The 27,779-nt window shown below is 51.0% G+C and overlaps 1 protein-coding gene across 3 annotated transcripts in view; it reads left to right on the top strand.

Annotated features, from left to right (window-relative positions):
- Positions 1-17,043, top strand: part of NETO2 (neuropilin and tolloid like 2) — a 47,508-nt gene extending 30,465 nt beyond the window's left edge. For all 3 annotated transcript variants that reach the window (XM_066243660.1, XM_066243661.1, XM_066243659.1), the window contains exons 8-9: positions 14,539-14,652; positions 15,847-17,043. In XM_066243660.1, coding sequence (XP_066099757.1) covers positions 14,539-14,652; positions 15,847-16,442 — 710 coding nt within the window. In that variant the 3' untranslated portion in view covers positions 16,443-17,043. The remainder of the gene's footprint in view (positions 1-14,538; positions 14,653-15,846) is intronic.
- Positions 17,044-27,779: the final 10,736 nt, after the last annotated feature.

Genomic DNA, 27,779 nt, shown 5'->3' with positions numbered 1-27,779 from the left:
CCCACCTGGCCCGTCCGGGTCTCACAGTGAGGGACCTGGCCCTAATTACCCGCCGTGTACGGCTGCTCGGCCTCTCCGCTGACATCAAGTGTCGTAACTACTCACAGCATATTCACGGTTCAGTCCCAGAGAAAGGAATCGCAGAGCCGCTAACCCATAGAGTGTCCTAACAGAGCCATTATTGTTATACGGGTCTTTTTGTCTTACCTTACTGTCAAAAAATGCTTTTCCAGTTTCTGGAATTATTTTTCCTCTCCCCTTTCCTGGTGGTTATGTAATTCATTTGTAATACATTTCGGTTCATTGGTGACTATTGATATATTTTGTTTTATGTCTCCTCCGCCTCCCCTCCCCGCATCATGGTTACATTAATTTGTTTTTATTTTAGGAGAACCCAGAATATTACCTCTGTCCCCAGAGAGAGCTATACGAGAGGATACACCCTCACCTCATCTCTCTCACCTCCCCTCTCCGGCCCCTCCCCTGTCCTGCATGCTCCGCCCCCCCACACACTGCAGCCTCCAGTCATGCTAGTTCACGTGTTTTCTCCTGTTTCTCCTTGCACAGATGGGCTGACAATGTGTGTATCTTCTTATATCTCCCATTTTCTTACACAATGGGAAGCATGTTACACTGTTCACTTCTGTCACTTAACAGTGTATCCTGGACCTCCCCCTTCCCCCCCCCCCCCGTATTCCTGCCTACAGATCGCCCTTCTTTCTGCAGCTGCACAGTAGGCACCACGTGTGCACGCCTCCTCAGCCCGTCTCCTGGTTGTGGGCAGAGGGCCAGTTCCTGGGTTTTGCAGTTACAAGCGGCAACCCAGTGAAAATGCCGTGTGTGTTGTGTGTGCGCACGCGTGCATGTGTGTGCGTGCATGTGTGTGTGTTGTGTGTGTGCGCGTGTGTGCGTGCGCGCATGTGTGTGCGTGCGCGTGTGTGTGCGTGCATGTGTGCGTGCGCATGTGTGTGTGTGTGTGTGTGTTTTCTTGGAGGTGCATCCTGAGGACTGATTCCTAGAAGGGGGTTTGTGACTTAAAAGGTGAGTCATGTGTAGTTTAGTTAGGTGTTGCCACCCTTCCAAAAGGAGTGTGTCTTTTTATATACAGAGAGAGGGACAGATAGAGACAGACAGACAGGAAAGGAGAGACATGAGAAGCATCAGTTCTTTGTTGTGGCGCCTTAGTTGTTCATTGATTGCTTTCTCATATGTGCCTGGACCAGGGGGCTCCAGCTGAACCAGTGGCCTGGGGCTCAAGCCAGCAACCATGGGGTCATGTCTGTGATCCCACGCTCAAGCCAGTGACCTCAGGCTCCCGAACCTGGGTCCTCAGCGTCCCAGGCCAATGCTCTGTCCACTGTGTCACCACTAAAACGCCACACCCATTAAATAATAATTCCCCCTTCCCCTCCCGCACCCTAGGTAACCTCTATTTGGCATTCTATCTCTATGAACATCCCAGGGCTGGGTACCGCGTGTGAGTGGGATCGTGCAGTATTTGTCCTTTCGTGTCTGACTTAACTTTACGTGGCATAATGTTTTTAAGGATGTCAGTCCCTTTTCAGGATGAAAAATGTTCCGTGGTACAGATAATACCACATTCTGCTTATCGTTTTGCCTGTCGATGGACACTGAGTTGTTTTCGCTCTTTGGTATTGTGAACAAAGCTTCTGTGCCTGGAAGCATGTGAGCACCTGTCTGGATCTCTGTGTTCAGGCCCTTGGCGCGTAGAGCCGGACGTGGAGTTGCTGGCTCACGTGACAGTTCTGCGTGAACATTTTTGAGGAGCCACTGTGGTCACGGTGGCTGCACCACCTACCACCCACCAGCAGTGCAGGAGGGCTGGTCTTCACCCTCGCCAACACTTCTCCGTTTTGCTGCATGAGCCATCCTGATAGGTATAAAGCAGGGGTCCCCAAACTTTTTACACAGGGGGCCAGTTCACTGTCCCTCAGACCGTTGGAGGGCCGGACTATAAAAAAAAACTATGAACAAATCCCTATGCACACTGCACATATCTTATTTTAAAGTAAAAAAACAAAACGGGAACAAATACAATATTTAAAGAACAAGTAAATTTAAATCAACAAACTGACCAGTATTTCAATGGGAACTATGCTCCTCTCACTGACCACCAATGAAAGAGGTGCCCCGGCCTGACCTGTGGTGGCGCAGTGGGATAAAGCGTCGACCTGGAACACTGAGGTCGCCGGTTCGAAACCTTGGGCTTGCCTGGTCAAGGCACATATGGGAGTTGATGCTTCCTGCTCCTCCCCCTTCTCTCTCTCTCTGTCTCTCTCTCTCACTCCTCTCTCTCTAAAAAAAAAAAAAAAAAAAAAAAAAAATCAATAAATAAAATATTTAGGGGTACGCAACATAATTTAATGACAAAATAACCTAGACATGTTTTCTTTGAATATATGTACCCTGATTTATTAATGTCATCCCATTACCATTAATAAAAATTTATTAAAAAAAAAAAAAAGAAAGAGGTGCCCCTTCCAGAAGTGCGGCGGGGGCCTGATAAATGGCCTCAGGGGGCCGCATGTGGCCCGCGGGCCGTAGTTTGGGGACCCCTGGTATAAAGTATGTTGTTGGTTTATTTGTTTTAATTGTGGTTTTGATTGTGCATCTTTCCATGTGCTTTTGAGAAAGTTTGTATCCCCTTTTTTTTGGAGAAATAATCCGCTTAGTCTTTTTCTCCTTTTGAATTTGGTTGTTACAGGGGGGGGGAGGTTTGTTAAGTGGTGGGGGTTCTTTATTTATTTTGGATACTAATCTTTTATCAGACATGTGATTAGCAAATATTTTTTCTCATTCTGTGGATTATCTTTTCACTGTTTTAGCAGCGTCCTTTGAGATAAAAAGAAAAAAAATTTTTTTCTTATTTTGGTGTAGTCCAATTTATTATTTTCCTGTTTGGGGGTGTAACACTTAAGAAATTGTTGCTGCCCTGACTGGATAGCTCAATTGGTTAGAGCACCACCCCCACGTGCGAAGGCTGTGAGTTCAGTCCTGGGTCGGGCGGGGCACATACAAAAACAGAGTGATGTTTCTGTCTCTCTCCCTTCCTCTCTCTCTAAAATCAATAAATTAAAAAAAAATTTTTTTTGAAGAAAAAAGAAGTCATTGCCAAAGACAGTGTCAGGAAGTGTTTCTTCTGTGTTTTCTCCTGAGAGTTTTATAGTTTTAGCTCTTACATTTATGTCTTTGATCTGTTTTGAGTGGATTTTTTTATGCGGCGTTGGGTAAGGGCCCAGCCTCATTCCTGTGCCTGAGGACATCCAGGGTAGGGCCATGGTCTTTTTCCATTGAATGGTCCTGACACCATGTCAAACATCAGTTGGCCGTGTATGTGAGGGTTTACTTCGGGACTTCCTCTTCTATTTGGGTGGTCTCTGTGCCCGTCTGAAGACCGCTGCCAGCTGGTTTCATCGCAGGAGCTTCGTAAAGTATTAAAACCAGGAAGAGTGAAGCCACCATCTTTGTTCTTCTTTTTCTTTTTCTTTTCCTTTTTTTTCTTTAAGATTTTATTTATTGGTTTTACAGAGGGGCGGTGAGGGAGCGAGAAGTTTCAATGAACCGCTTTAGTGGTTCACTGCTTGCTTGTCGGATGCGCCTCGACCAGGCAAGCCTGGGGTTTTGAACCGGCGACCTCAGCATTCCAGGTCAACACTCTGCCCAATGCGCCACCACAGGCCGGGCAACTTCGTTCTTCTCCAAGGTTGTTTTGGCTGTGTAGAGTCCCTGGAGTTTCCATGAAGTTTAGAATTTTAAGATTTTCTATTTCTGCAGGGAAAAAAAAAGAAACCACATTGTTGAGATTCAGCAAGCTACGTGACTTTGGCGAAATCACAGTTTGTAAACGTAAAGGTGTCGCAGTAGGACCTCAGGTATTTTTCTTGAGAAAGTTAGGAATTCACAGTTTCCCCGTTCCTTATCATTTCAAGATACTGTGTTCTTATTCCGAGGATTCGCTGTTAAAATCATGATTGTGTGTGACCCTGTGCGGGCTCTATTATAGCTGAATTCCTCTGTCTGTAATTTTGAGGGGCTTGATGTAAGAACTGCCAGGCGGTCGGCTGGGTCTGGAAGTTGGCATAGCACCCAGCCTTCTGACCTGCCTCCCGGGCATTTATTTACCAGATGAGGTGCTGTGTCCGCTGTGAAGACGCGAAACTGGACGGAAGAGTCCCTGTCCTAAAGGGTCTTCGAGTCACTTAGGCGAGGTGACATCTATGCAAATGAGGCAGATACAGGATTGACTAAGGCGAGGGCCGTTTGGGGCAGAAAAAAACAGTGCTTTCTTGTTCAGCCGCCAAGTTCCAGGCCAGGTGGCCCTTGAGAGTAAGTAGATTTCAGAAAGTAGAAATTGTTCGTTGGGGCTTTTATTCCAAGCGGAGGCAACGGAGTGAACAAAGGCATGGACCAGAGCTCATTTGGGCCGCAGAAAGTGGAAGAAAGAACAGAGAGAAATGAGCCTGGGAAGGCAGATTAAAGCTCGGCTCTAAAGGCCTTTAAATTAAAGGCTAAATATAGACTTGATGTTTCAGGCACCGGGGCGTTTTGAAGCTTTCTGTGCCGCGAATTGACGTAATCAGAGCATGGGGGCCCGTTAGGCGGCCGCCTGCGTTGTCCGGGTGGGAAGCAGAGAGGTCTGAGCCCCCAGCAGGGAGGGTGAGGACAGGAGGAGACTGTGGGGACAGAGTCGGAAGACCCGGGACCCGTCAAGAACCAGCGGTCACAGGATGACACCTACAATTTTGGGTCTGACTTGGAAAATAAAAACCGAACAGACAGTCTGAGGGAGAGAGTGTTGAGTTATTTTGGACAGAGTAAGTCCTCAGGCAGAGGGGTTGCCAGGAGCTCGGAGGGGGTGGTATTTGCCTTTGAGAGAACCAAGTTTGCAAAATAAAAATAAAAAACCCTACGAAGTCCATTTCATTATTTAAAATACCTACAGATCAGGGCTTGATATGGAAATCGAGCGCACGATGTGGTGGGTAGAGAGTGTTATACTGAGTGGAACAATTAAAGCCACGTCAGCATAATAAATTAAAAATGTTTTTAAAAGAAGGACTATAGTTAACAAGAACGCCTTTTAGCCTTCGTAACTTTTTTCCAGCTTCTTTGTCCCCGGCATCTACACCTACGCTGTCCGGGCAGTGGCCATCGGCCACACAGCTGCTGAGCGCTTGTTCCGGACTGAAGTGTGTAGGGTTAGGAAAATATTTCCCAGCTGTCAAAGACTTAGCCCGGAACACAGGATGTAAACTCTCATTCACAGTGGTTTATAGGCAGCACCTCATTGACATGGCCAGTTCGGATCCCGACCACCACAATAAAGTGAGTATCTCAATGAAGAGAGTTGCAATTTTTTTTTTTTCTAGTTGAGATAAAAGTTACATTCAGCCTGACCAGGTGGTGGCACAGTGGATAGAGCGTCGGACTGGGATGTGGAGGACCCAGGTTCAAGACCCCCGAGGTCACCAGCTTGAGCGTAGGCTCAACTGGTTTGAGCAAAAGCTCACCAGCTTGGACCCAAGGTCGCTGGCTTGAGCAAGGGGTTACTCGGTCTGCTGAAGGCCCACGGTCAAAGCACATATGAGAAAGCAATCAATGAACAACTAAGATGTTGCAACGAAAAATTGACGATTGATGCTTCTCATCTCTCTCCGTTCCTGTCTGTCTGTCCCTATCTATCCCTCTCTCTGACTCTCTCTGTCTCTGTAAAAAAAAAAGTTACATTCACCCTGGCTGGTTAGCTCAGTGGATTAGAGCGTCGGCCCGGCATACGGGAGTCCTGGGTTCGATCCCCGGTCAGGGCACATATGAGAAGCGACCATCTGCTTCTCTCCCTCTTCCCTCCCTCTCCCCCTCTCTTCCCCTTCCTCTCAAAGAAACAAAACAAAGGAAAGAAACCACCGTCTCTGCTCGTCCACCAGACGTGACTCCTCACCGGTTCTGGGTCTGCACTGAGACGGCAGCCGGTCCTGGGGCTCCACCGCCTGTCCTGCTTCTCCTGCCGTGTCCCCCACGTCTGCAGTTCCTGCCTCCACCGAGGCCCGCACCCTCAGAGTCATCATGAGGGCTGGGATCAGATTCTTCCTATTAAGTGTTGATGCTTTGAAAGTCCTAGACAGCGTCTTCTTCCAACAGGAGGCTGCCTCGTCTACCCTGGAGATCTCTGTGAGTGCAGCCGCTGCCTTCATCACCGTCTTAGCTGGACCTTCGGCGTCACCGGCAGCCTCACCTGGCAGCACTTTTACGATACGGAGTCGGCTCCTTTCCTTAAACCCCGTGGACCCACCTCTGCCAGCTCCAGACCTTCCTCCTGCAGCTCCCTGCCTTCCCTCCTGCAGCTCCCTGCCTTCCCTCAGCCTTCCTGCCTTCCCTCAGCCTTCCTTATATTTATTTGGCACGGCACTGGCCCACATCGTACATGAAAAACTCTTCTCTGATGTGTTTGTAGTTAGTATTTCCTCTCTAGACGCTCATGATTCCTCCGTGAGTACAAATCTCATACGTAAACAGGCAAAAAGCCTCTTCAAGTGGTGTCTTGACGCTGACTGATCGCAACGATGAGGCTCTGCCGAAGGCTGCTGTGCACTTAGCTCCACATTCTCAATTCGCTTTATTACCCAAGAACGGGGGGGGGGATCATCACCCCCAAGAAAAGGTGTGGCCTCAAAGTATTCTTCAAATTTTGTAAACTACAAGTTCCTGTTTGAAAGTTACCGCTTGACAAACACATTGGAGAGCTTCGGACAGTGCATCTTACATGGGGCTCATTAATTCAGGTTGTTAAACTCCCTCTCTTTGTCCTTCTCTGAGCTGTTAATGATGTGTGATTGGCACGGGTCCAGCCCCACAAATGCAAGCCGGTGAGTGGTTCAGGAGACTTCTGTGTACTCGGACTGGTTCTGCACGAGAGAGACCTGCTTCGCATCTCTGCGTTGTGGGTTGCAGCCGGGACTAAAATAATGTCACTTTGCTGAAGCGACTGAAATAGAACAGCCGTCAGGATATGTTCGACTTCTGCCCAAGCGCTGAATACTAATGCACAGCTCATTTCCTTAAGAAAGGGTGTGGTTTGAGGAAAGTAATTTCCAGGACTAGACCTGCGAAAGCAGCAGAAGATATTTTTGTTAGGATAAATCCAAAATGTCATTTCTCGTGACACGCTGCCCGCAGGCCCCCTGCGGGCTTGGTTGAGGGCGGAACATCGCTGCCACATCTCATCACTGGCAGTGGGGCTGGAATACTAACCCCCTCTTCTCTCCCAGTGGGCCGCCACCCGGCAGTGATGGAAGGGGAGAGGAGAAAGTCCCCGGGCAGGCTGTGAGGGAAGAGCCGCCCATAACTGGCCTGACCGTGGCTGCTCTCTGTCCCTCTGTGTACTTTTGAATGGAAGTGTGTCCTTAGTATCCCTGTTGGTAACTGATCATTTTGATAAACAGCTCTGCCTGTTTACCAAAAGTCCACAGAGCTTAATATGTTTGCAATTACAAATAAACCGTGGCAGTTCTACAAAACAGAACTCGGTGACCCTGTCACTGCCCCTCTCTGATGGAGTTGATTAATGTGAGAGCGTTGTCACAAACTCCTTGATAAAGACTGGGTATTTTCCCACTCGCTGCTCAGTCAGTGAGAAACTCTGAGCAGGACCCATCTCTCCTTCTCTCTCCCTCTCCCTCTCTCTCTCTGCCACTTTTGAAGCTGTGAGAGCCATCAAAATGCAGCCTCATAAATGTGTTGTGGATAAACTTTAAGAGCTAATGATAGTTTGACTCAGAAAATCAGAATGCCTAGAAGGCACAGTGCTATGTATAACCTCACTGGCTTCTTTTTCCTGTGTCTCCGTTTGTGAACTGGGTAAAGTAGGTAAAATTAGAATTCAGCCTGCAATGTGACACAGTATGTAACAGAATCATGCTACGACCCAGAAACCAACAAAAAAAGAAAATAGAAAACTCCAGTTTTTAGAAATGAGGAATTCAAAAATGACTGCCTGCTAGGCCTTCTTTTATTTTTATTTATTTTTTATTTTTTGACAGGCAGAGAGAGGGACAGATAGGAAGGAAGAGAGATGAGAAGTATCAGTTCTTTGTTACAGCACCTTAGTTGTTCATTGACTGCTTTCTCATATGGGCCTTGACGGGGGGGGGGGGGCTGCAGCAGACCGAGTGACCCCTTGCTCAAGCCAGCGACCTTGGGCTCAAGCCGTTGACCATGGGGTCATGTCTATGATCCCATGCTCAAGCCAGCGACCCTGCACTCAAACTGGTGAGCCCGTGGTCAAACCAGATCAACCCACATTCAAGCTGATGGCTTCGGGGTTTTGAACCTGGGTCCTCCATGTCCCAGTCCGACGCTCTATCCACTGCATCACCGCCTGGTCAGGCTCTAGGCCATTTACTTCATTTTAAAGTACACACATTCGTATAGTAGTTTTATGATTATATAGCACAACTGAGGTGGATACACTTGCTAATTTTGTACATAAATACTGCCATGTATCTTCATTGGCCTTTCTGTCATCAGTCTAGTGGTTTACGGGAACCTTATTAATGAGCTTCTAAACCATCAAGTGTTTTTTAAGAATCATACAGTACTTATTTTAATAGTTTAAAGCAGGGGTAGTCAACCTTTGTATACCTACCGCCCACTTTTGTATCTCAGTAATAAAATTTTCTAACCACCCACCGGTTCCACAGTCATGGTGATTTATAAAGTAGGGAAGTAACTTTACTTTATAAAATTTATAAAGCAGAGTTACAGCAAGTTAAAGCATATAATAATAATCACTTACTGAGTACTTTGTGTCGGATTTTTTGCTAAGTTTGGCAGGATAAATCTTTATAAGATAACTTACTATAGTTAAGTCTATCTTTTTATTTATACTTTGGTTGCTCCGCTACCTCCCACCATGAAAGCTGGAACGCCCCCTAGTGGACGGTAGGGACCAGGTTGACTACCTATGGTTTTAAAGGATCTGATGTTGACAGTCTCTGAGTAAATTACTTACTCGTTATGTATTCTGCTGTTTGTCACTGGCTAGGCCACGGACCAGTGACAGCCTGCAAAGGAGTTAACCAGCCTGATGTTGCAGGATGATTACAGGCCCGATGAGTATAGATTCTGTTATCTTCACACAACATTGTGGTGATCGACTCTTTGGTGGACTGGTGGCTGAAAACCACTGATGGGCTCTTTTTTTTGTACTTGGATTGAGAACAGAGGTGTCAGCCTGAAGGGGGTAATTTCATTAGTCCCATCAGGTTTGAGAACTGGAAGTCTGAGGTGGCCCGTAGTCGAACCCACTCATTTGGAAGGAAGCCGAGACCTAGACGGTGAATGGTGTAACGGTGTCCGGGTGACCCGCTGACACACAGAAGCCATTTCTGTGAATTATTAGTCCACTGATGTCCACGTCTACCTCACCGCAGAATATTTAGTTCTTTTTCCTTGATGAACATTGATTTTTCTGAGAATAAAAAAAATGTAGAATATTTTTGCCCTGGCCAGTTAGCTCAGTTGGTTAGACCCCTGGTCAGCAAACTGCGGCTCACGAGCCACATGCGGCTCTTTTGGCCCCTTGAGTGTGGCTCTTCCACAAAATACCATGTACGGCCTGACCTGTGGTGGCGCAGTGGATAAAGTGTCGACCTGGAAATGCTGAGGTTGCCAGTTCGAAACCCTTGGCTTGCCTGGTCAAGGCACATATGGGAGTTGATGCTTCTAGCTCCTCCCCACCTTCTCTCTCTGTCTCTCTCTCCTCTCTCTCCCCCTTTCTCCTCTCTAAAATGAATAAATAAAATTTAAAAAAAATACCATGTGCGGGCGCTACCTCGATAAGGAATATACCTTCCTATATAGTTTAAGTTTAAAAAATTTGGCTCTCAAAAGAAATTTCAATTGTTGTACTGTTGATATTTGGCTCTGTTGACTAAGGAGTTTGCTGACCACTGGGTTAGACCATCACCCTGAATCACAGAGGTTACTGATTCGATCCTTAGTCAGGGCACATATAGAAATGCATTGATGCTCCTGTCTCTCTCCCTCTCCCTTCCTCTGTGGCTAAAATCAATAAACATTTTTTTTTATGTAGAATTTTTTTAGGCAGGAAATACATTTTGTTTAATAATATTCTTGGGAGCCAATGGTTTGTTGATTTGGGGGGTCCCGTCACACCTCTACACAGGTGGTGGAGATGAGCTGTCTCACCTCCTGACTTGTAGGTTTTTTGTGTCTTACACTGAAATACGGGATGCTGCTCTGTGATGTGTCTCTCATTCCCTAACAGAAGTAAGCATGCTGCACGGTGGTCTAGTCTAGACAGAGCGGAATGGAGTGTGACAGAAACGCCGGGGTCACTGTGTAGGAGACCTGAGGGGCCCCTTCGCAGGGAGGACCACCACGTTTGGGGTGTCCCTGGGAGAGAAGGAGGTGGTCCCCAGGGGGGAAGGAACAGATGTTTCAGACTTAAGGAACAGCTTATACACAGCAGGAGGGTGTGTGGTAGGTAAACCATGTATCCATCTTTAAAAAAAAAAAAATGAAATTCTGTAGTGTTTTGTGTACTTTTTTTGCTTCTGGTAAGATCTCTCTATCATACAGTTTACCATTTTAAGTGTGCAGGTACTTGGCATTGAGTCCTTAAGTGGACACGCCCGGTTGTGCGGCTGTCACCGCCGTCATCCTCAGATCTTTTGCATCTTCCTAAACTGAATCTCTGTCCCCATAAACCCTAACGCCCCATCCGCCTCGCGCCCCTTCCCCCGATACGCTCGCTGCTGTTTTCTGTATGACCGTGGCCGCGCGAGGCGCCCCGTGTGAATGACCGTGACCACGCAAGGTGCCCCGTGTGAATGACCGTGACCGCGAGGTGCCCCGTGTGAATGACCGTGGCCGCGCGAGGCGCCCCGTGTGAATGACCGTGGCCGCGCGAGGTGCCCCGTGTGAATGACCGTGACCGCCCGTGTGAATGACCGTGGCCGCGCGAGGTGCCCCGTGTGAATGACCGTGGCCGCGCGAGGTGCCCCGTGTGAATGACCGTGACCGCCCGTGTGAATGACCGTGACCGCGCGAGGTGCCCCGTGTGAATGACCGTGATCACGCGAGGCGCCCCGTGTGAATGACCGTGACCACGCGAGGTGCCCCGTGTGAATGACCGTGGCCGCGCGAGGTGCCCCGTGTGAATGACCGTGGCCGCGCGAGGTGCCCCGTGTGAATGACCGTGACCGCGAGGTGCCCCGTGTGAATGACCGTGACCGCGCGAGGTGCCCCGTGTGAATGACCGCGCGAGGCGCCCCGTGTGAATGACCGTGACCACGCGAGGCGCCCCGTGTGAATGACCGTGGCCGCGCGAGGCGCCCCGTGTGAATGACCGTGGCCGCGAGGTGCCCCGTGTGAATGACCGTGGCCGCGCGAGGCGCCCCGTGTGAATGACCGTGGCCGCGCGAGGCGCCCCGTGTGAATGACCGTGGCCGCGCGAGGCGCCCCGTGTGAATGACCGTGGCCGCGCGAGGTGCCCCGTGTGAATGACCGTGGCCGCGCGAGGTGCCCCGTGTGAATGACCGTGACCAGGCGAGGCGCCCCGTGTGAATGACCGTGACCACGCGAGGCGCCCCGTGTGAATGACCGTGACCGCGCGAGGCGCCCCGTGTGAATGACCGTGACCGCGCGAGGTGCCCCGTGTGAATGACCGTGGCCGCGCGAGGTGCCCCGTGTGAATGACCGTGGCCGCGCGAGGTGCCCCGTGTGAATGACCGTGACCGCGCGAGGTGCCCCGTGTGAATGACCGTGGCCGCGCGAGGTGCCCCGTGTGAATGACCGTGACCACGCGAGGTGCCCCGTGTGAATGACCGTGACCACGCGAGGTGCCCCGTGTGAATGACCGTGACCACGTAAGGTGCCCCGTGTGAATGACCATGACCACGTAAGGTGCCCCGTGTGAATGACCATGACCACGTAAGGTGCCCCGTGTGAATGACCGTGACCACGCGAGGTGCCCCGTGTGAATGACCGTGACCACGTAAGGTGCCCCGTGTGAATGACCGTGACCACGTAAGGTGCCCCGTGTGAATGACCGTGACCACGCAAGGTGCCCCGTGTGAATGACCGTGACCACGCGAGGTGCCCCGTGTGAATGACCGTGACCACGTAAGGTGCCCCGTGTGAATGACCATGACCACGTAAGGTGCCCCGTGTGAATGACCGTGGCCGCGCGAGGTGCCCCGTGTGAATGACCGTGACCGCGCGAGGTGCCCCGTGTGAATGACCGTGGCCGCGCGAGGTGCCCCGTGTGAATGACCGTGGCCGCGCGAGGTACCCCGTGTGAATGACCGTGGCCGCGCGAGGTGCCCCGTGTGAATGACCGTGACCGCGCGAGGTGCCCCGTGTGAATGACCGTGGCCGCGCGAGGTGCCCCGTGTGAATGACCGTGGCCGCGCGAGGTGCCCCGTGTGAATGACCGTGGCCGCGCGAGGTGCCCCGTGTGAATGACCGTGGCCGCGCGAGGTGCCCCGTGTGAATGACCGTGACCGCGAGGTGCCCCGTGTGAATGACCGTGGCCGCGCGAGGTGCCCCGTGTGAATGACCGTGACCGCGAGGTGCCCCGTGTGAATGACCGTGGCCGCGCGAGGTGCCCCGTGTGAATGACCGTGACCACGCGAGGTGCCCCGTGTGAATGACCGCGCGAGGTGCCCCGTGTGAATGACCGTGGCCGCGCGAGGTGCCCCGTGTGAATGACCGTGGCCGCGCGAGGTGCCCCGTGTGAATGACCGTGACCGCGCGAGGTGCCCCGTGTGAATGACCGCGCGAGGTGCCCCGTGTGAATGACCGTGAAAGGTGCCCCGTGTGAATGACCGTGGCCGCGCGAGGTGCCCCGTGTGAATGACCGTGGCCGCGCGAGGTGCCCCGTGTGAATGACCGTGGCCGCGCGAGGCGCCCCGTGTGAATGACCGTGACCAGGCGAGGTGCCCCGTGTGAATGACCGTGGCCGCGCGAGGTGCCCCGTGTGAATGACCGTGACCAGGCGAGGTGCCCCGTGTGAATGACCGTGGCCGCGCGAGGTGCCCCGTGTGAATGACCGTGGCCGCGCGAGGCGCCCCGTGTGAATGACCGTGACCAGGCGAGGTGCCCCGTGTGAATGACCGTGACCACGCGAGGTGCCCCGTGTGAATGACCGTGGCCGCGCGAGGTGCCCCGTGTGAATGACCGTGGCCGCGCGAGGTGCCCCGTGTGAATGACCGTGGCCGCGCGAGGTGCCCCGTGTGAATGACCGTGACCAGGCGAGGTGCCCCGTGTGAATGACCGTGACCGCGAGGTGCCCCGTGTGAATGACCGTGGCCGCGCGAGGTGCCCCGTGTGAATGACCGTGGCCGCGCGAGGTGCCCCGTGTGAATGACCGTGGCCGCGCGAGGTGCCCCGTGTGAATGACCGTGGCCGCGCGAGGTGCCCCGTGTGAATGACCGTGGCCGCGCGAGGTGCCCCGTGTGAATGACCGTGGCCGCGCGAGGTGCCCCGTGTGAATGACCGTGGCCGCGCGAGGTGCCTCATGTAATTGGGGGGGGGGGTACGGCATTGATCCTGTTGGGTCTTGGCTTCTTTTCCCTAGTGTGACGTTTTCAAGGTTCATCCACGTGGTAGCGTGTGTCAGAGTTTCATTCAGGATTTACGCCTGAATAACATCCCGTTGTGTGTATGTCCCGCCTTGTGGTTGTCTGTCCGTCCGTCCGTCCGTCCGTCCATGGATGGACACTGGGTTGGTTCCACCTTTGGCTCTTGTGAGGGTCACCGGTACCTGTTTGCGCCCCTGCTGTCACATCCGTCTTTGGGTTCAGACCTGGCCGTGGAACCACCGGATCGTGTGCGGACAGGTGTGCGTCCCTGAGGAACTGCCGTGTTTTCCGTGGCGGCTGCACCATTTCCATTCCCCCCCCCCCCGTGGTAACGATTTAAAAAAAAAAATGACCAGGCTGTCGACTGGTTCCCTAAGAACCGTGGGAAATAGATTCATATCATCATTGCCATGACAACAACCCTTCGGTAGCCAGTGTGAATAAAAGTTGACGGTGTCCTCATCCGAGAATACCGGCCTTGGTCTTCCTGTGTGTACCGTTCAGAGGGTCCTTCCTTGGGGTGGTCTCTGAGGCAACAGGGGCATTCCTTCGTAACCCCAAGTGCAGAATAAGTCAGGATTCCTCTGTGACCCTAAGTGCAGAACAAGTCAGAATTCATCCTGAATGCTAAGTGCAGAAGTCAGGCTTCATCCGTAATCCTCAGTGCAGAATAAGTCAGGATTCTTCCATCACCCTAAGTGCAGAATAACTCAGGATTCCTCCGTGACCCTAAGTGCAGAATAAATCAAGATTCCTCTGTAACCCCAAGTGCAGAACAAGTCAGAATTCATCCTTAATGCTAAGTGCAGAAGTCAGGATTCATCCGTAACCCTCAGTGCAGAATAAGCCAGGATGAACTCACAGTTTCTATATAGTTTCTGTGCTCGGCAGCAAAGTTTCTTTCTTCCCGCAGCTCCCTGCACGGGCAGCACCTTCTTCTGCCACAGCAACATGTGCATCAACAACTCCTTAGTCTGCAACGGTGTTCAGAACTGTGCGTACCCCTGGGACGAGAACCACTGCAAAGGTGAGCCCCCACCCCCCCCCACGCGAAGGCCAGCCTGTTGCAGAGGTGCATGGCCACCGCCTTCCACAAAAGCAAGGCCTCAGGGGCAGCAATGGAGGCATGAGCAACATGAGTGTTCTTTGAAACAGGTCCCAGACCTCTGTGTGTGGCAAAACCAAAACAGATACTTACTCTCAACCCGGGTTTTGTTTTTTTATCTTAAGTTGTGCAAAACTGCACCATACTATCCCTGCCTCTGTGTTCTTGCTCATTCGTATGGTGGAAATATATCTTACGCTCAGAATTATTTAGAAAGTGACCAAGAGTAGTAGTATTTTTTTTAATGATATGAAAATACTATAAATTAAAAAAAAAATACATCAACCGACTGAGTCAGTCTGACGAGACAAAGCACATTCCTTGTAAGAACGGCCTGCCCTCGGTCCCTAGAATCCCCCGCGCGCTGGCTCTCTGCTGTGTGTCTCCTTGTAAGAACGGCCTGCCCTCGGTCCCTAGAATCCCCCGCGCGCCGGCTCTCTGCTGTGTGTCTCCTGGAAGACATAAAAGACGGCTGGTGTTAACAGTCGCATGTCCACAAGCTGGGTATCCGATCACGGCCTCAGTACCAGTCTGTCTACCTGTTATGTATTCTTCAAGGGTTCAGTGACTGTCTCACTGTGGAAAGTGAGCGGGACCTGACACAGCTCTCTTAAGGACTTGACCGTGAAGTATTTTCAGGTGGTCATTCCTTCAAAAACAGTAACCACGGCAGCAGACCCGAGCGGGGTAGTCTGGTCACCTTAGTTCTCCCGTGAGGTGGCCACACGGAGGGACCCTGGGGAAGGGACTCCTGGCTGCCCTGGGGCAGAGAGCTCACCACGCCAGAACAAGAGCATCTGTTTCTGTGTATTCTGCACACAGGCGCTTCACCAGGTTTGCAGATTGCGCGGCTTCTGTGCCGACTGAGCGAGGAACCAGCGGGTTTTCGGTTTTTCACTGGCTCTAGGATGATTGCTTAGTTAAACCAGAAATCCTAATAGGATTATTTTATGTATTATTGTTTTTTTCTTTTGGCTGTAAAACCTCATTTTAAATCGTATCACCTGTGGTGTATGTGACCCGGTGGTGTCCTTCGCCTGGAAAGTCCCCTCCCGTTCGGTGCCGGGACTCCCCGACGACTTCTGAAAGCCCCCGCGTTTCCTTCTCTCTCTGCAGAAAAGAAAAAGGCAGGCCTCTTTGAACAGATCACGAGGACGCACGGGACCATCATCGGCATCACGTCCGGGGTCGTCCTGGTCCTTCTCATCATCTCCATCCTGGTGCAAGTGAAACAGCCCCGGAAGAAGGTCCTGGCGTGCAAGACGGCGTTCAACAAGACCGGCTTCCAGGAGGTGTTCGACCCGCCGCACTACGAGCTGTTCTCGCTGCGGGACAAGGAGCTGTCGGCGGACCTGGCCGACCTGGCCGAGGAGCTGGACGGCTACCAGAAGTTGCGCCGCTCCTCGTCGGCCTCCCGCTGCGTCCACGACCACCACTGCGGCTCACAGGCCGCGGCCGCCGCCGCCGCGGCCGGCAAGCCGGGCAGGACCAACCTCGGCTCCATGGAGCTCCCTTTCCGAAACGATTTCGCGCAGCCGCAGCCCATGAAGACGTTCAATAGCACCTTCAAGAAGAGCAGCTACACGTTCAAACAGGGGCACGAGTGCCCCGACCAGGCGCTGGAGGACAGAGTGATGGAGGAGATTCCCTGCGAGATCTACGTCCGGGGCCGGGAGGATGCCGCCCAGGCCTCCATCTCCATCGATTTTTAGCCTCTCGCCCCAGGTGCCCCTGTCCCCCCGTCCCCCCTGTCCCCCCAGCCCCTGTCACTTGGAACATGCATGTGCAGCCTCCAGAGCCCCCAGCCCTTTCCTCCCGTCAACCTGGGAAGACTTTCGTTTCCCGACGACCACCTGCTTGTCACGGTGACGTTTCTGTGATCTCGGGCGGTCGTACGGATGCTGGACGGACCAAGGAACCGACTCCCGCTTGGTGAAAAAATAATAATAACCATCTGTTGCTTGTTGTCCTATAAACAAAGCACCAGTGAGACGGCCTCTGGGTGGGGGCGGGGGTGCCCGCCAGTCCCGCGGCAGGCGTCCGCTCTCCACGGACGGCGCTGTCGGTGTGCGGCGGTCTCACCGTGAGTGTAGAGAGATGTTTTTTCTTGACATCCCTTTTTATTTTATTTATTTATTTTTGGTCTTTAATTTGTTGCGTAAGCCAGTCATTGGGACTGTCTCGTGTTTCTTCCATAAACGCGTGTGGTTAGAAGTACCGCACAGATTTCGACGTGGGCATTTGTTCTAGAGTTGGTCAAAATATATATCAAGTCCCCACGGCGAGGGCCGGCTCAGACCCCGAGTTCTGTTGTCCCCATGGCGAGGGCCGGCTCAGACCCCGAGTTCTGTTGTCCCCACGGCGAGGGCCGGCTCAGACCCGAGTTCTGTTGTCCCCACGGCGAGGGCCGGCTCAGACCCCGAGTTCTGTTGTCCCCACGGCGAGGGCCGGCTCAGACCCCGAGTTCTGTTGTCCCCACGGCGAGGGCCGGCTCAGACCCCGAGTTCTGTTGTCCCCACGGCGAGGGCCGGCTCAGACCCCGAGTTCTGTTGTCCCCACGGCGAGGGCCGGCTCAGACCCCGAGTTCTGTTGTCCCCACGGCGAGGGCCGGCTCAGACCCCGAGTTCTGTTGTCCCCACGGCGAGGGCCGGCTCAGACCCCGAGTTCTGTGCTCACCTGTTTCTTCCTGACTGAGTTCTGCGCGGTCGCCTTGTCATTACCGGATGCCAAGTCTTTGTTTTTTTTGTTTTGTTTTTTTTGCATTTTTCTGAAGCTGGAAACAGGGAGAGACAGTCAGACAGACTCCCGCATGCGCCCGACCGGGATCCACCCGGCACGCCCACCGGGGGCGATGCTCTGCCCACCAGGGGGCGATGCTCTGCCCATCCTGGGCGTCGCCATGTTGCGACCAGAGCCACTCTAGCGCCTGAGGCAGAGGCCACAGAGCCATCCTCAGCACCCGGGCCATCTTTGCTCCAATGGAGCCTCGGCTGCGGGAGGGGAAGAGAGAGGCAAAGAGGAAGGAGAGGGGGAGGGGTGGAGAAGCAAATGGGCGCTTCTCCTGTGTGCCCTGGCCGGGAATCGAACCCGGGTCCTCCGCACGCTAGGCCGAAGCTCTACCGCTGAGCCAACCGGCCAGGGCCAAGTCTTTGTTTTTTACTAAGAGGCAGATGCTATGAGTCATCATCTGGAAGTCAAGTTTTGTCTTAGTTATATTATAGCACAAAATTTCATAATTCTGGCATGTATGTACCATTGCCAGTTATGACTAAAAGCTGGAAAAAGAGGAAAACTTCTAGAAATCCTTTGAGGTTTTCCCAAATTTGGTCGCATTCAGTGACAGCCCACCCCTTCCTGTTAGCAAAGAGTCATTTCATTCGTTTCGGAGAGACCTGTAATTTTGTTTATTTCCAGGGTTTCTCACCACCCCCAGTGTGTTTCCCCTTATTTTTTTTAATTAAGATTTTATTTATTGATTTTACAGAGAGAGAGGCAAGAAGTATCAACTCATAGTTGCTTCACGTCAGTTGTTCCCTGCTTGCTGATTGCTTGTCGTCTGTGCCTTGACCGGGCAAGCCCAGGGGTTCGAACCGGCGGCCTGAGCGTTCCGGGTCGATGCTCTACCCACTGCGCCACCACAGGCCAGCTGTTTCCCATGATTTTTATGAAAAGATTATTTAGCTCCTTTTGTATTCGTTTCTCAATAGCGTATGGTAGCCAAGGTTCTGTGAGATTTAAAGGAAAACTCCTGAGAAACTGTTAAAGCCTTTAGATCACTTCTTTCTGGGGATGATACATTTTTCTAGTTCTTACCAAGAATAATAACTTCCACCTTTTTTTTTTTTTTTTTTAGAATGCACTTTTGACCTTATGGTTTGGTTTGTGTTTTTTTATGGTATAGAAACAATAATTTATAAACATGATATAAAAACTCATTGTGGTTTTTTTAGACTTTTGATATTACTTGATACTGTGCAAACTTTCTGAAATCAAGATTAAAGACCTACGTGACATTTCCTTTCATGTTCACGCCAGCAGCTTTGTCTACAGTTATGCTCTGAGGGAACATCCCACGGTAACTTATTGTAAAGACCTTGGTGATGTGTACATAAGCTTTCCGTTCCCATTTGTTACTGTGTTTCATTTATGATAAAAATTTTTCGCTGTGTGATATTTATTGTTCTAATCACCACACAAATCTTGCATTAAAATATACATCACCACGTGATTCTTCAATCATGCTGTTTATGGCACTGAGGTTTTGGATCTTAAATGCAGATGGAAGGAATCCATTTATTGAATTATAACTAATACAGACATGCCATTCAAACAAGGCACATTCTCATTTCCTGTCTGTTTTCTTTGTAGTAAATTCCCAATGAAAGGAGAAATTGATGTTTCACTGGCTTTTGTCAGTTCTTTTCAATATCACGTGTGTTTTCCCAGAGGAGTGAGAAATGTGACCTTAAATGATACCTATATAATACTCCTTCAAAATGAGTCTTGTATTACTACCTTTCTTTTTTATTCAGTGAGAGGAGGGGAAACAGAGACAGACTCCCGCACGCCCTGACCAGGATCCACCCGGCAAGCCCACTAGGAGGCGATGCTCCGCCTACCTGGGGTGTCGCTGGGTTGCTCTTTCTAGCGCCTGAGGTGGAAGCCATGGAATCATCCTCAGCACCCAGGGCCAACTCCCTCCAGTGAAGCCTTGGCTGCAGGAGGGGAAGAGAGAGACAGAGAGAAGTGAGAGGGGGAGGGGTGGAGAAGCAGATGGGCGCTTCTCCTGTGTTCCCTGACCGGGAATCAAACCCAGGACATCCACACACCAGGCCAACGCTCTACTGCTGAGCAAACAAGCCAGGGCCATAATTTCTTGTTTTAAAAATGCAACTTGGGAAGGTAAAAAGACGAATGAATGTAGTGTTCGGTGAACCAATGAACCAGAGCCAGATTAGGTAGCTAAATTCTTTTAATAGCTATGTTGAATAGGCCTTTTAATAGGGAACTTACTGGCCAGCATTTGAACATAGTAAATGTTTAATGTAATAATAACTGATCTCATTCTTCACCATGATGAAAGGAAATTAGCATATTTCTAGGTAAAATCATATCCACTGTAAAAAAAAAAACAGCTGTTACCCATCTTTAACATCTAAATTATAGTAGAAAATAATATAGTCTGCTGAACTACATTATCTGTCATCACTGTAACTTCATTTTTGCAATGTATATCATTTTGTTTTAAAAGGGCATGAAGAGGCCTCTTAGAGACAGTCTTTAAAGAACACATTTAGCATTGAAAACAGCACAACGCCATGAGTAAAGCCCGGGCTGCAGATTTGGTTCTAAATTTTCTGGCTGCTAGAACCCATGAAATAGTTTTCTTTTTTCACCACAGAAAACCCAGACGCCCACAGAGGCTGGTTTCCTGTTTATCTAAAGAAAGGGGGTCTTTATCTGGAATGACATTTCTTCAGAATGCAGAAATGATGCAAAAGGCAGAGAGAGGTCGTCATGGTAAATCTGAGTCCCGCGAAGGCACGCGTGAGCGTGGTCCGCAGACGCTGGTTTCTGACCAGTCTGTTGCAGAGAGAGAACTGAGGAACCAGATGACCAGCAGCCAGGCCACTCTGAGACCACTGTGTGTCACGTGCCTTTGTTGTTCTAGAGATCTTATTTGTCCGGCAAACACCTGGTGAGTCCACCATAGGAAGGGAAGAGGAACGGAACAGACAAATGCTAGGCGTCGTTGCTAGCATGGTGCTCCTTGTTGTGGACAGAGGCATCTTGGAGGTCAGTGAGAAAACCTGACCGCTTGTTTACTAAAGTAAAAGCCATACATTTTAGTAATGGAAGACAACTGAGCCATCTCATGGGAGCAGTTACACCATTCATAGAGAAGGCGGCACGCAGGGTTAACCTGTAAGGCGAGGTGGCGTCTGGGAGGAGCACACTCAGTTCAGAAGCAGCGTGTACGTAGGTAAGCTCCGCAGTGGGGTTGCCACAATCTTCCTAGTGTGACACTGTGTCCCGCACATGGCAGGAAACCTAGTGATCCCAACATCCAATGTGGGTGGGAACAAAGTCCAAGGTACCTTTTGGGGACGGGGGAATGTTTCAACCTAAAGGTTTAACAAAAAGCAAAGGATTTTCCACATTTCCCATCCAAAAAAAAAAAAAAGGCTCTGTTAACATTGACTTGCTAACAGCTCTGTGTCGATGTCTGTATGTTTCACAGAATTAATAGCCATTTTAAAAAGCCTCCTAAGTGTCTGTTTCTCTGAACAGTTGTCTCATGAGCGGGGGTCATCCTTGTTTCGGGAGCCGGGATGGATGGGAAAAGCCCAGTTGTGATTCCAGGAGTGTTTCTCAAAGGAAGGATGCTGTCTTTGCATAATGGTGTCTGCTGCATTGTTCAAGTATCAAAAACAATGTCTTGAGTCGGACTCATCAGACTGATTAGAGGGAGCCTTGAGTTCTTGGGTTTTGTTTTTTTTTACGATCCAAGAACAATGATCTGGTCCAACGTGATTCACGAGAAGACTGAAGCCAGACAGGAGAAGTGAGTTGCCACGTCTCTGAACAGGTCCCTGCTCCCCTTGCTCCCACTGGCTCTAAGCTTTAGAAGTCCAGCCGTTTTAAACAGCAGCCCCAATGATCCATGTAAGTTTGTTAGTCATCCTGATATAAAGTGTAATTGATCTTACAACTGTTTTGTTTGTTTGTTTGTTTTTTCCAAAGCGCTATTGTTTTACTCTTTTCTTGACTATGAAAACTCATTCTATAATTTTGTTGCCATGATTATTTGACATCTACAGACTGGGCAAGACAATTACTGTGAATTCTTAATAAACAATGTTAACAATTTATAAGCTTGGCGGTAAGAGCTTCAATGTTTTGCTTTTGTGGTCTTTTCTAAAAATCTAAAGGAAACCATGTATCCTCTAGCAATTAAACATTTGTGTGTTATATATCTCTTGAGTTTGGAGAATGATTTGAATTTGGAGCCATTATATATGGCTGGTTGACTTTTATCTTTTTTAGCATCCAGAATAATCAGTTTGTCCATGTTTTATATACCTCTACTAATAACAAATTCAAAAGTCTGAACTTGCCTTTCTTCAGTAACTTTTTCATCTATTCCATGACTGGTTTAATGACCACAACGGCCCAGGAAACTGAACGAGTGGGGTGCGTGTTTGGTAAGTACTGTCTCGAGGACATTTTTGTTTTTAAACAATGGGTTTTTCTTTTAGAGACAAACTTCCAGACCACGTGACAACTCTCACATGGATTTGACCCCTGAACCTGAAATAAAACTTGCCTTTTAATTGTCTGGCTTGCTTCAATTTCCACTGTCTCTATAAGTGGCCAAGAATCCTCACTTCCTTCGAAGGGCAAAGTTGGCATTTCCTATGCAGAAGCTTCTAAGTAAAATAATTATAGTCCTGATATATATTTTTTAAAGCAGCCTCAAGCTATTACACTTAAAATTATTTGAAGTTTTCCAATTAATCTTCAAGTGAAGATAGACTTCTTTTAGAAACAGACTTCAGCCCTCGGATTTTTGCACAATGCCATCCTGCGTCGGCCCACTGAAGTAGGGTCCACAGAGAGAGTGGGCTGTCACCGCACGCTGTCCTTGTGAGATGCAGAAAGCATCAGGCACAGCTCTGTAGGGACAGATGAGTGGCCCTCATAGGAGCTGCCCTCTGAGGAGAAAGCAAAGGAAGGCAAGAGCTCCTGAGTTTAAAAATCACACAGATAAAAAATAAAAAAAAAAGGCCCTGGCCGGTTGGCTCAGCGGTAGAGCGTCGGCCTAGCGTGCAGAGGACCCGGGTCCGATTCCCAGCCAGGGCACACAGGAGAAGCGCCCATTTGCTTCTCTACCCCTCCACCGTGCTTTCCTGTCTCTCTCTTCCCCTCCCGCAGCCAGGGCTCCATTGGAGCGAGGATGGCCCGGGCGCTGGGAATGGCTCCTTGGCCTCTGCCCCAGGCGATAGAGTGGCTCTGGTTGCTGCAGAGCGACGCCCCGGAGGGGCAGAGCATCGCCCCCTGGTGGGCAGAGTGTCGCCCCTGGTGGGCGTGCCGGGTGGATCCCGGTTGGGCGCATGCGGGGGTCTGTCTGACTGTCTCTCCCCGTTTCCAGCTTCAGAAAAAAAAAAAAATCACAGATGCAGGTCATGCAGCAGAGGAAGGCGAAAGGAGAAGGTAGTCAGCATTTCGGCATTGGTCTGTCTCTGCAAATATATAGTTACAGAGCTATTTTACTTTGTGTTATTTAGGATCAAAAAAAAGGAAGAGGCCCTGGCTGGTTTGCTCAGTGGTAGAGCATCGGCCCGGTGTGTAGAAGTCCTGGGTTTGATTCCTGGTCAGGGCACACAGGAGAAGCGCCCATCTGCTTCTCTACCCCTCCCCCTCTCCTTCCTCTCTGTCTCTCTCTTCCCCTCCCACAGCCAAAGCTCCATTGGAGCAAAGTTGGCCCGGGTGCTGAGGATGGCTTCATGGCTGTCGCCTCGGGTACTAGAATGGCTCTGGCTGCAACAGAGCAACGCACCAGATGGGCAGAGCATCTCCCCCTGGTGGGGATGCTAGGTGGATCCCAGTCAGGCACATGTGGGAGTCTGTCTCTGCCTCCCTGCTTCTCACTTCAGAAAAATACAAAAAAAAATAGAAGAAGAAAGAGTGTTCATCCAGATGTCCTCTGCCGTCCCTCCACGCTCTGCCGATGCGAGTGCCGGCGCCCCAGGGTGCTCTCCGTGGAAGCGTTTGCAGGGCTGCTGATCTGCTGATCGCTGGGAGGGCTTCTCATTAGGAATTTAGGGACTGAATCGCGCTTGCCTCATATCTGGTTCCACTCTTCCATCGATAACTTGCTACTTTTCCATTGAGTGGCGTGTCACAGAAGTGTTCCCAAACTTCAAACCGAGAAAACAGTCACGTGAATCACCAGGGAGGGCCTTTCCCCCATCCTGGAGTTGTTTTTCACTCCATTTTGCGTGACATCTCCAAAGGCCATTGAGCTCTGAAAATGCGCACGAGGAGCAGGCCCTGCACTTGCTGGGAGGGGGCCCAATGCCTAGCCCCTGCCCTTCACACGTGGCCGCCAGCAGCCTCACTTCCTCAGGCGTCAGTGTTTAATTTAAAAATAAATAAAGCAGTGGCAGGAAGCTCTTAAGATGGGTCCCTGTGGTCCCTTCCTCCTCATATTGTCGATCCCGTGTTACCCTCTGCCTTGGAGTGTGAGCCGGCCGGACCTGGTGACCTGCTTCCGATGGATGGAATAGGGCCAAAGTGACACTCTGAGATGAGGTGACAACCACTGGCTTCCGGCTAGCTTGCCCACTGGTGCCCACGCTTTCCTTCTCTGAGGGAAACCAGCTGCCATGTTCTGAGATGCTCTACGGAGAGGCCCAAGTGACAAAAAGATGGGACTTTCCAGCCCACAGGTAATGTGGCACAGAGACCCTTGGGCCAGCCACCTGCACAAAACAATTTTGTCAGCAACACACGCGTGGGTGTGAGATGGGACCCTCCTCCCACTGGAGCCTTCGGTAGACCTTGGTCAACATGCTGACCGCAGCTTCTGAGAGCTGGGGAGCAGCACCCAGACCACTAACTCAGACGCCCAAGGTAACAGGTGTTGTTTTAAGCTGCTAAATCGGGGGGTAATTTCTTACGCAGCCATGGATGACTGCTACAAAGCTAGGAAAGGATAAGGGTAGATCCCATTTTTAGCCCTGGAGTAGAAGCAGCTGACAGAGATCTGACGTCATGATGCTCGATGTTTGCAGAAATGCTGCCACAGCACGGGGGCGCGTCACCATCCGCCGAGCCACAGGGGTGACGGGAGCTGGTCCTCCTCCGGCGTGATCACCAGCAGCTACCTGAGCCTCTCTAGCCCAGGTGACGGCACCGAGATCCAGTGTCTCAAGAGGGGCAGAACATCCTGACATCTGATTCCGCATTGCCTGTGCCTTAGACCAGTGATCCCCAGCCCCCGGGCCGCAAACCGGTACCGGTCCGTGAGCCATTTGGTACCAGCCCGCAGAGAAAGAATAAATAACTTATATTATTTCTGTTTTATTTATATTTAAGTCTGAACGATGTTTTATTTTTTAAAAATGACCAGATTCCCTCTGTTACATTCATCTAAGACTCACTCTTGACGCTTGTCTCGGTCATGTGATACATTCATCCATCCCACCCTAAAGGCCGGTCCGTGAAAATATTTTCTGACATTAAACCGGTCCGTGGCCCAAAAAAGGTTGGGGACCACTGCCTTAGACCACAGTTAAATGCTCACTCTTGAATTCCTTTCTTAAGCCACTCCTCAAGTCCCCTTTGACTAAAATGAAAGTGAACCAAGGATAAAACTCGATTAGCTTCTACATGGCATGCCCCTGCTGCTGTCCACATCGGCCCTATCTCTGTCACCTTAGCCCTCGGTCTCCTGGGCTGCTGGGTCCAATTCCATCGATTATCTGTGTGGAGGGGTGACTCTGGGGAAAAGCTCAGAGAGAGGAAGGTGGAGGAGACGGTCACTGAGAAGAGAAACAAGCCTTCCTTGTCCAGAACGCACCCTACCCCCAAAATGAAAAACGTCACCAAGACATTACGGAGACTTTTCTGCCGTGATAAAAATAAATAAAATAAATATCAAAATTTTTTTAAAATAGATTTCCTGGAAGATGATGCTCTCTTTTTGGTTTGACTTGGCTTGGCTTTGGTCAAAATGGTCACAAGACCGACTCAGGAAGGTTTCTCTTCCTGCAGTTGTTTTCAGTGTCTGGCTGACAGCCACAGTCACCCTGCTCTGCAGATAAAATTGTCCCTTCCGTGGTGCCTGTACGTAATTGTCCCTTCAGAGCGGCAGGTGCCGACATTGTTTTTCTCTGTCGGGTTTGGCTGTGTTCTCAGTCCTTGTCTAATATGCACACATCATCAAGCTGCAGCCTCTAGAAGCAGGAGGGTACCTATTGCTTTGGAAGCTCGGCCTTGTACCCTAGAGGCCAGCCCAGTGCCCTGCTCCCACCCCATCCTGCCTTGTTTCATTGCTCAGCGGCTCTTCACTGTCTGGTGCAGGGCTGAGGAAGTCCCTGACTCCCCGCGTGCAGCCCCGTGGCTCCCCTCTCCATCGCTCTGAAATAAGCGTGCCCACGCAGCCCGCTCCAGATCCCTTCCTGTCTCTCCACCCTGCCTCCTTCCTGGGGGACCCGATGTCCTGTTTCCCTTTACCCCCAAAGGCTGAGATTCCTTTTTTTCTGAAATGAGAAGCGGGGCGGCAGAGAGACTCCCACATGCACCCAACTAGGATCCACCCGGCATGCCCACTGGGGGCAATGCTCTGCCTGTCTGGGGCGTTGCTCCTCTGCAACCAGAGCTGTTCTAGTGCCTGAGGTGGAGGCCATGGAGCTGTCCTCAGTGCCTGGGCCAACTCTGCTCCAATGGAGCTTTGGCTGCGGGAGGGGCAGAGAGAGAGAGAGAGAGAAAGGGGAGGGGGAGGGGTGGAGAAGCAGATGGGTGCTTCTCCTGTGTGCCCTGACGGGGAAGCCCGGGACTTCCATATGCCAGACCGACGCTCTACCGCTGAGCCAACCGGCCAGGACCCTCACAGATTTTTTTAAAAGCCAATATCACCATACCAAACCAAGTTTCTTCTGCCAAGTTTGTCAATAAATATGACGGTACTTCCCTAATGGTGCAGAGATGTAGTAGGCAGAAGGGTGGGCAGAGAGAGGAGCTTCCTTGATCAAAAGCCACATCCTGTATGCCCTGGCCAGGTAGCTCAGCGGGTTGGAGCGTCATCCCAATACACCAAGGTTGCGGGTTCGATCCGCCGTCAGGGTATGTATTGGCATCAGCCAGTGGGTGCATGAGTGAGTGGAACAACAAATCAATATTTCCCTCTTTCCCTAAAAATCAATAAATAAAAATACTTTATTTTAAGCCCACGTCCTAGAGGCTGTGCCTGGAATGCTGTTTTCTTCCTGTTTGTTTTTTTAATTGAATGTCTTGGGGTGCCGCTGGTTAATGAAATCATAGAGGTTTCAGGTTTGCAGCTCCAGAACGCATCAGCTGTACCGGAGGATGCTGCTTTCAGCTGACATCCTCACCTCGCCACCCCAGCAACCCAGCCGGCTTCCCTCCATCTCTTCGGGCAGCAGGCACAGAAAGCGATGCCACGCTGCGCTCCATTGCGGGTTTGCATAAACCCACAGCTCGGGAACACCAGTTTGCTGGGCTGCGGTCTCCACCTGGACACGTGAGCACCGCACGGCACTGCGTGGCGGCCGCGTGCCAGGTGTGTGGAGCTGGGGTTCAGGGACGGCCTCCGGGCTGCAGCCCCCGGAATTCAGTGCAGCATCACTGTCGAATGCTAATGTGCCTCCTGTGAGTAAGCGTGGGGTCCGGGAGTGCGGATGCATATGGAAGCACACAGGCATGTCCTGAGCTACCGAATGAGTCGTGGTACCCGGACCCCACTTCCTTTAGCATCCTGCTCAGGGCCTTTCTTGGAGATGGAGAAACTGAAGGGAATCAACCATGTCACGGAAGTGTCATCTCCCCTGTGGTCCCGCTCCTGTGTCCACGCCCCTCTGTCAGGCAGCCGTAGCTAATTCATTTGCACACTCTCCAATGCGAATGACGGGGCCTGTTTGTGAAGTTTGTGTGTTTCTTTTTCTTTTTTTTGGATTTTTCCAAAGCTGGAAACGAGGAGGCAGTCAGACAGACTCCCGCATGCACCCGACCGGGATCCACCCAGCACGCCCACCAGGGGGCGATGCTCTGCCCATCTGGGGCGTCGCTCTGTTGCAACCAGAGCCATTCTAGTGCCTGAGGCAGAAGCCACAGAGCCATCCTCAGCGCCCTGGCCATCTTTGCTCCAGTGGAGCCTTGGCTGCGGGAGGGGAAGAGAGAGACAGAGAGGAAGGAGAGGGAGAGGGGTGGAGAAGCAGATGGGCGCTTCTCCTGTGTGCCCTGGCCGGGAATCGAACCCAGGACTCCACGCCAGGCCGACGCTCTACCACTGAGCCAACCGGCCA

This window comes from Saccopteryx bilineata, chromosome 9 (assembly GCF_036850765.1).
Source record: "Saccopteryx bilineata isolate mSacBil1 chromosome 9, mSacBil1_pri_phased_curated, whole genome shotgun sequence".
Lineage (NCBI taxonomy): Eukaryota > Metazoa > Chordata > Mammalia > Chiroptera > Emballonuridae > Saccopteryx > Saccopteryx bilineata.
The sequence above is the reverse complement of the archived record's forward strand: the minus strand, read 5'-3'. Positions and strand labels throughout refer to the sequence as shown.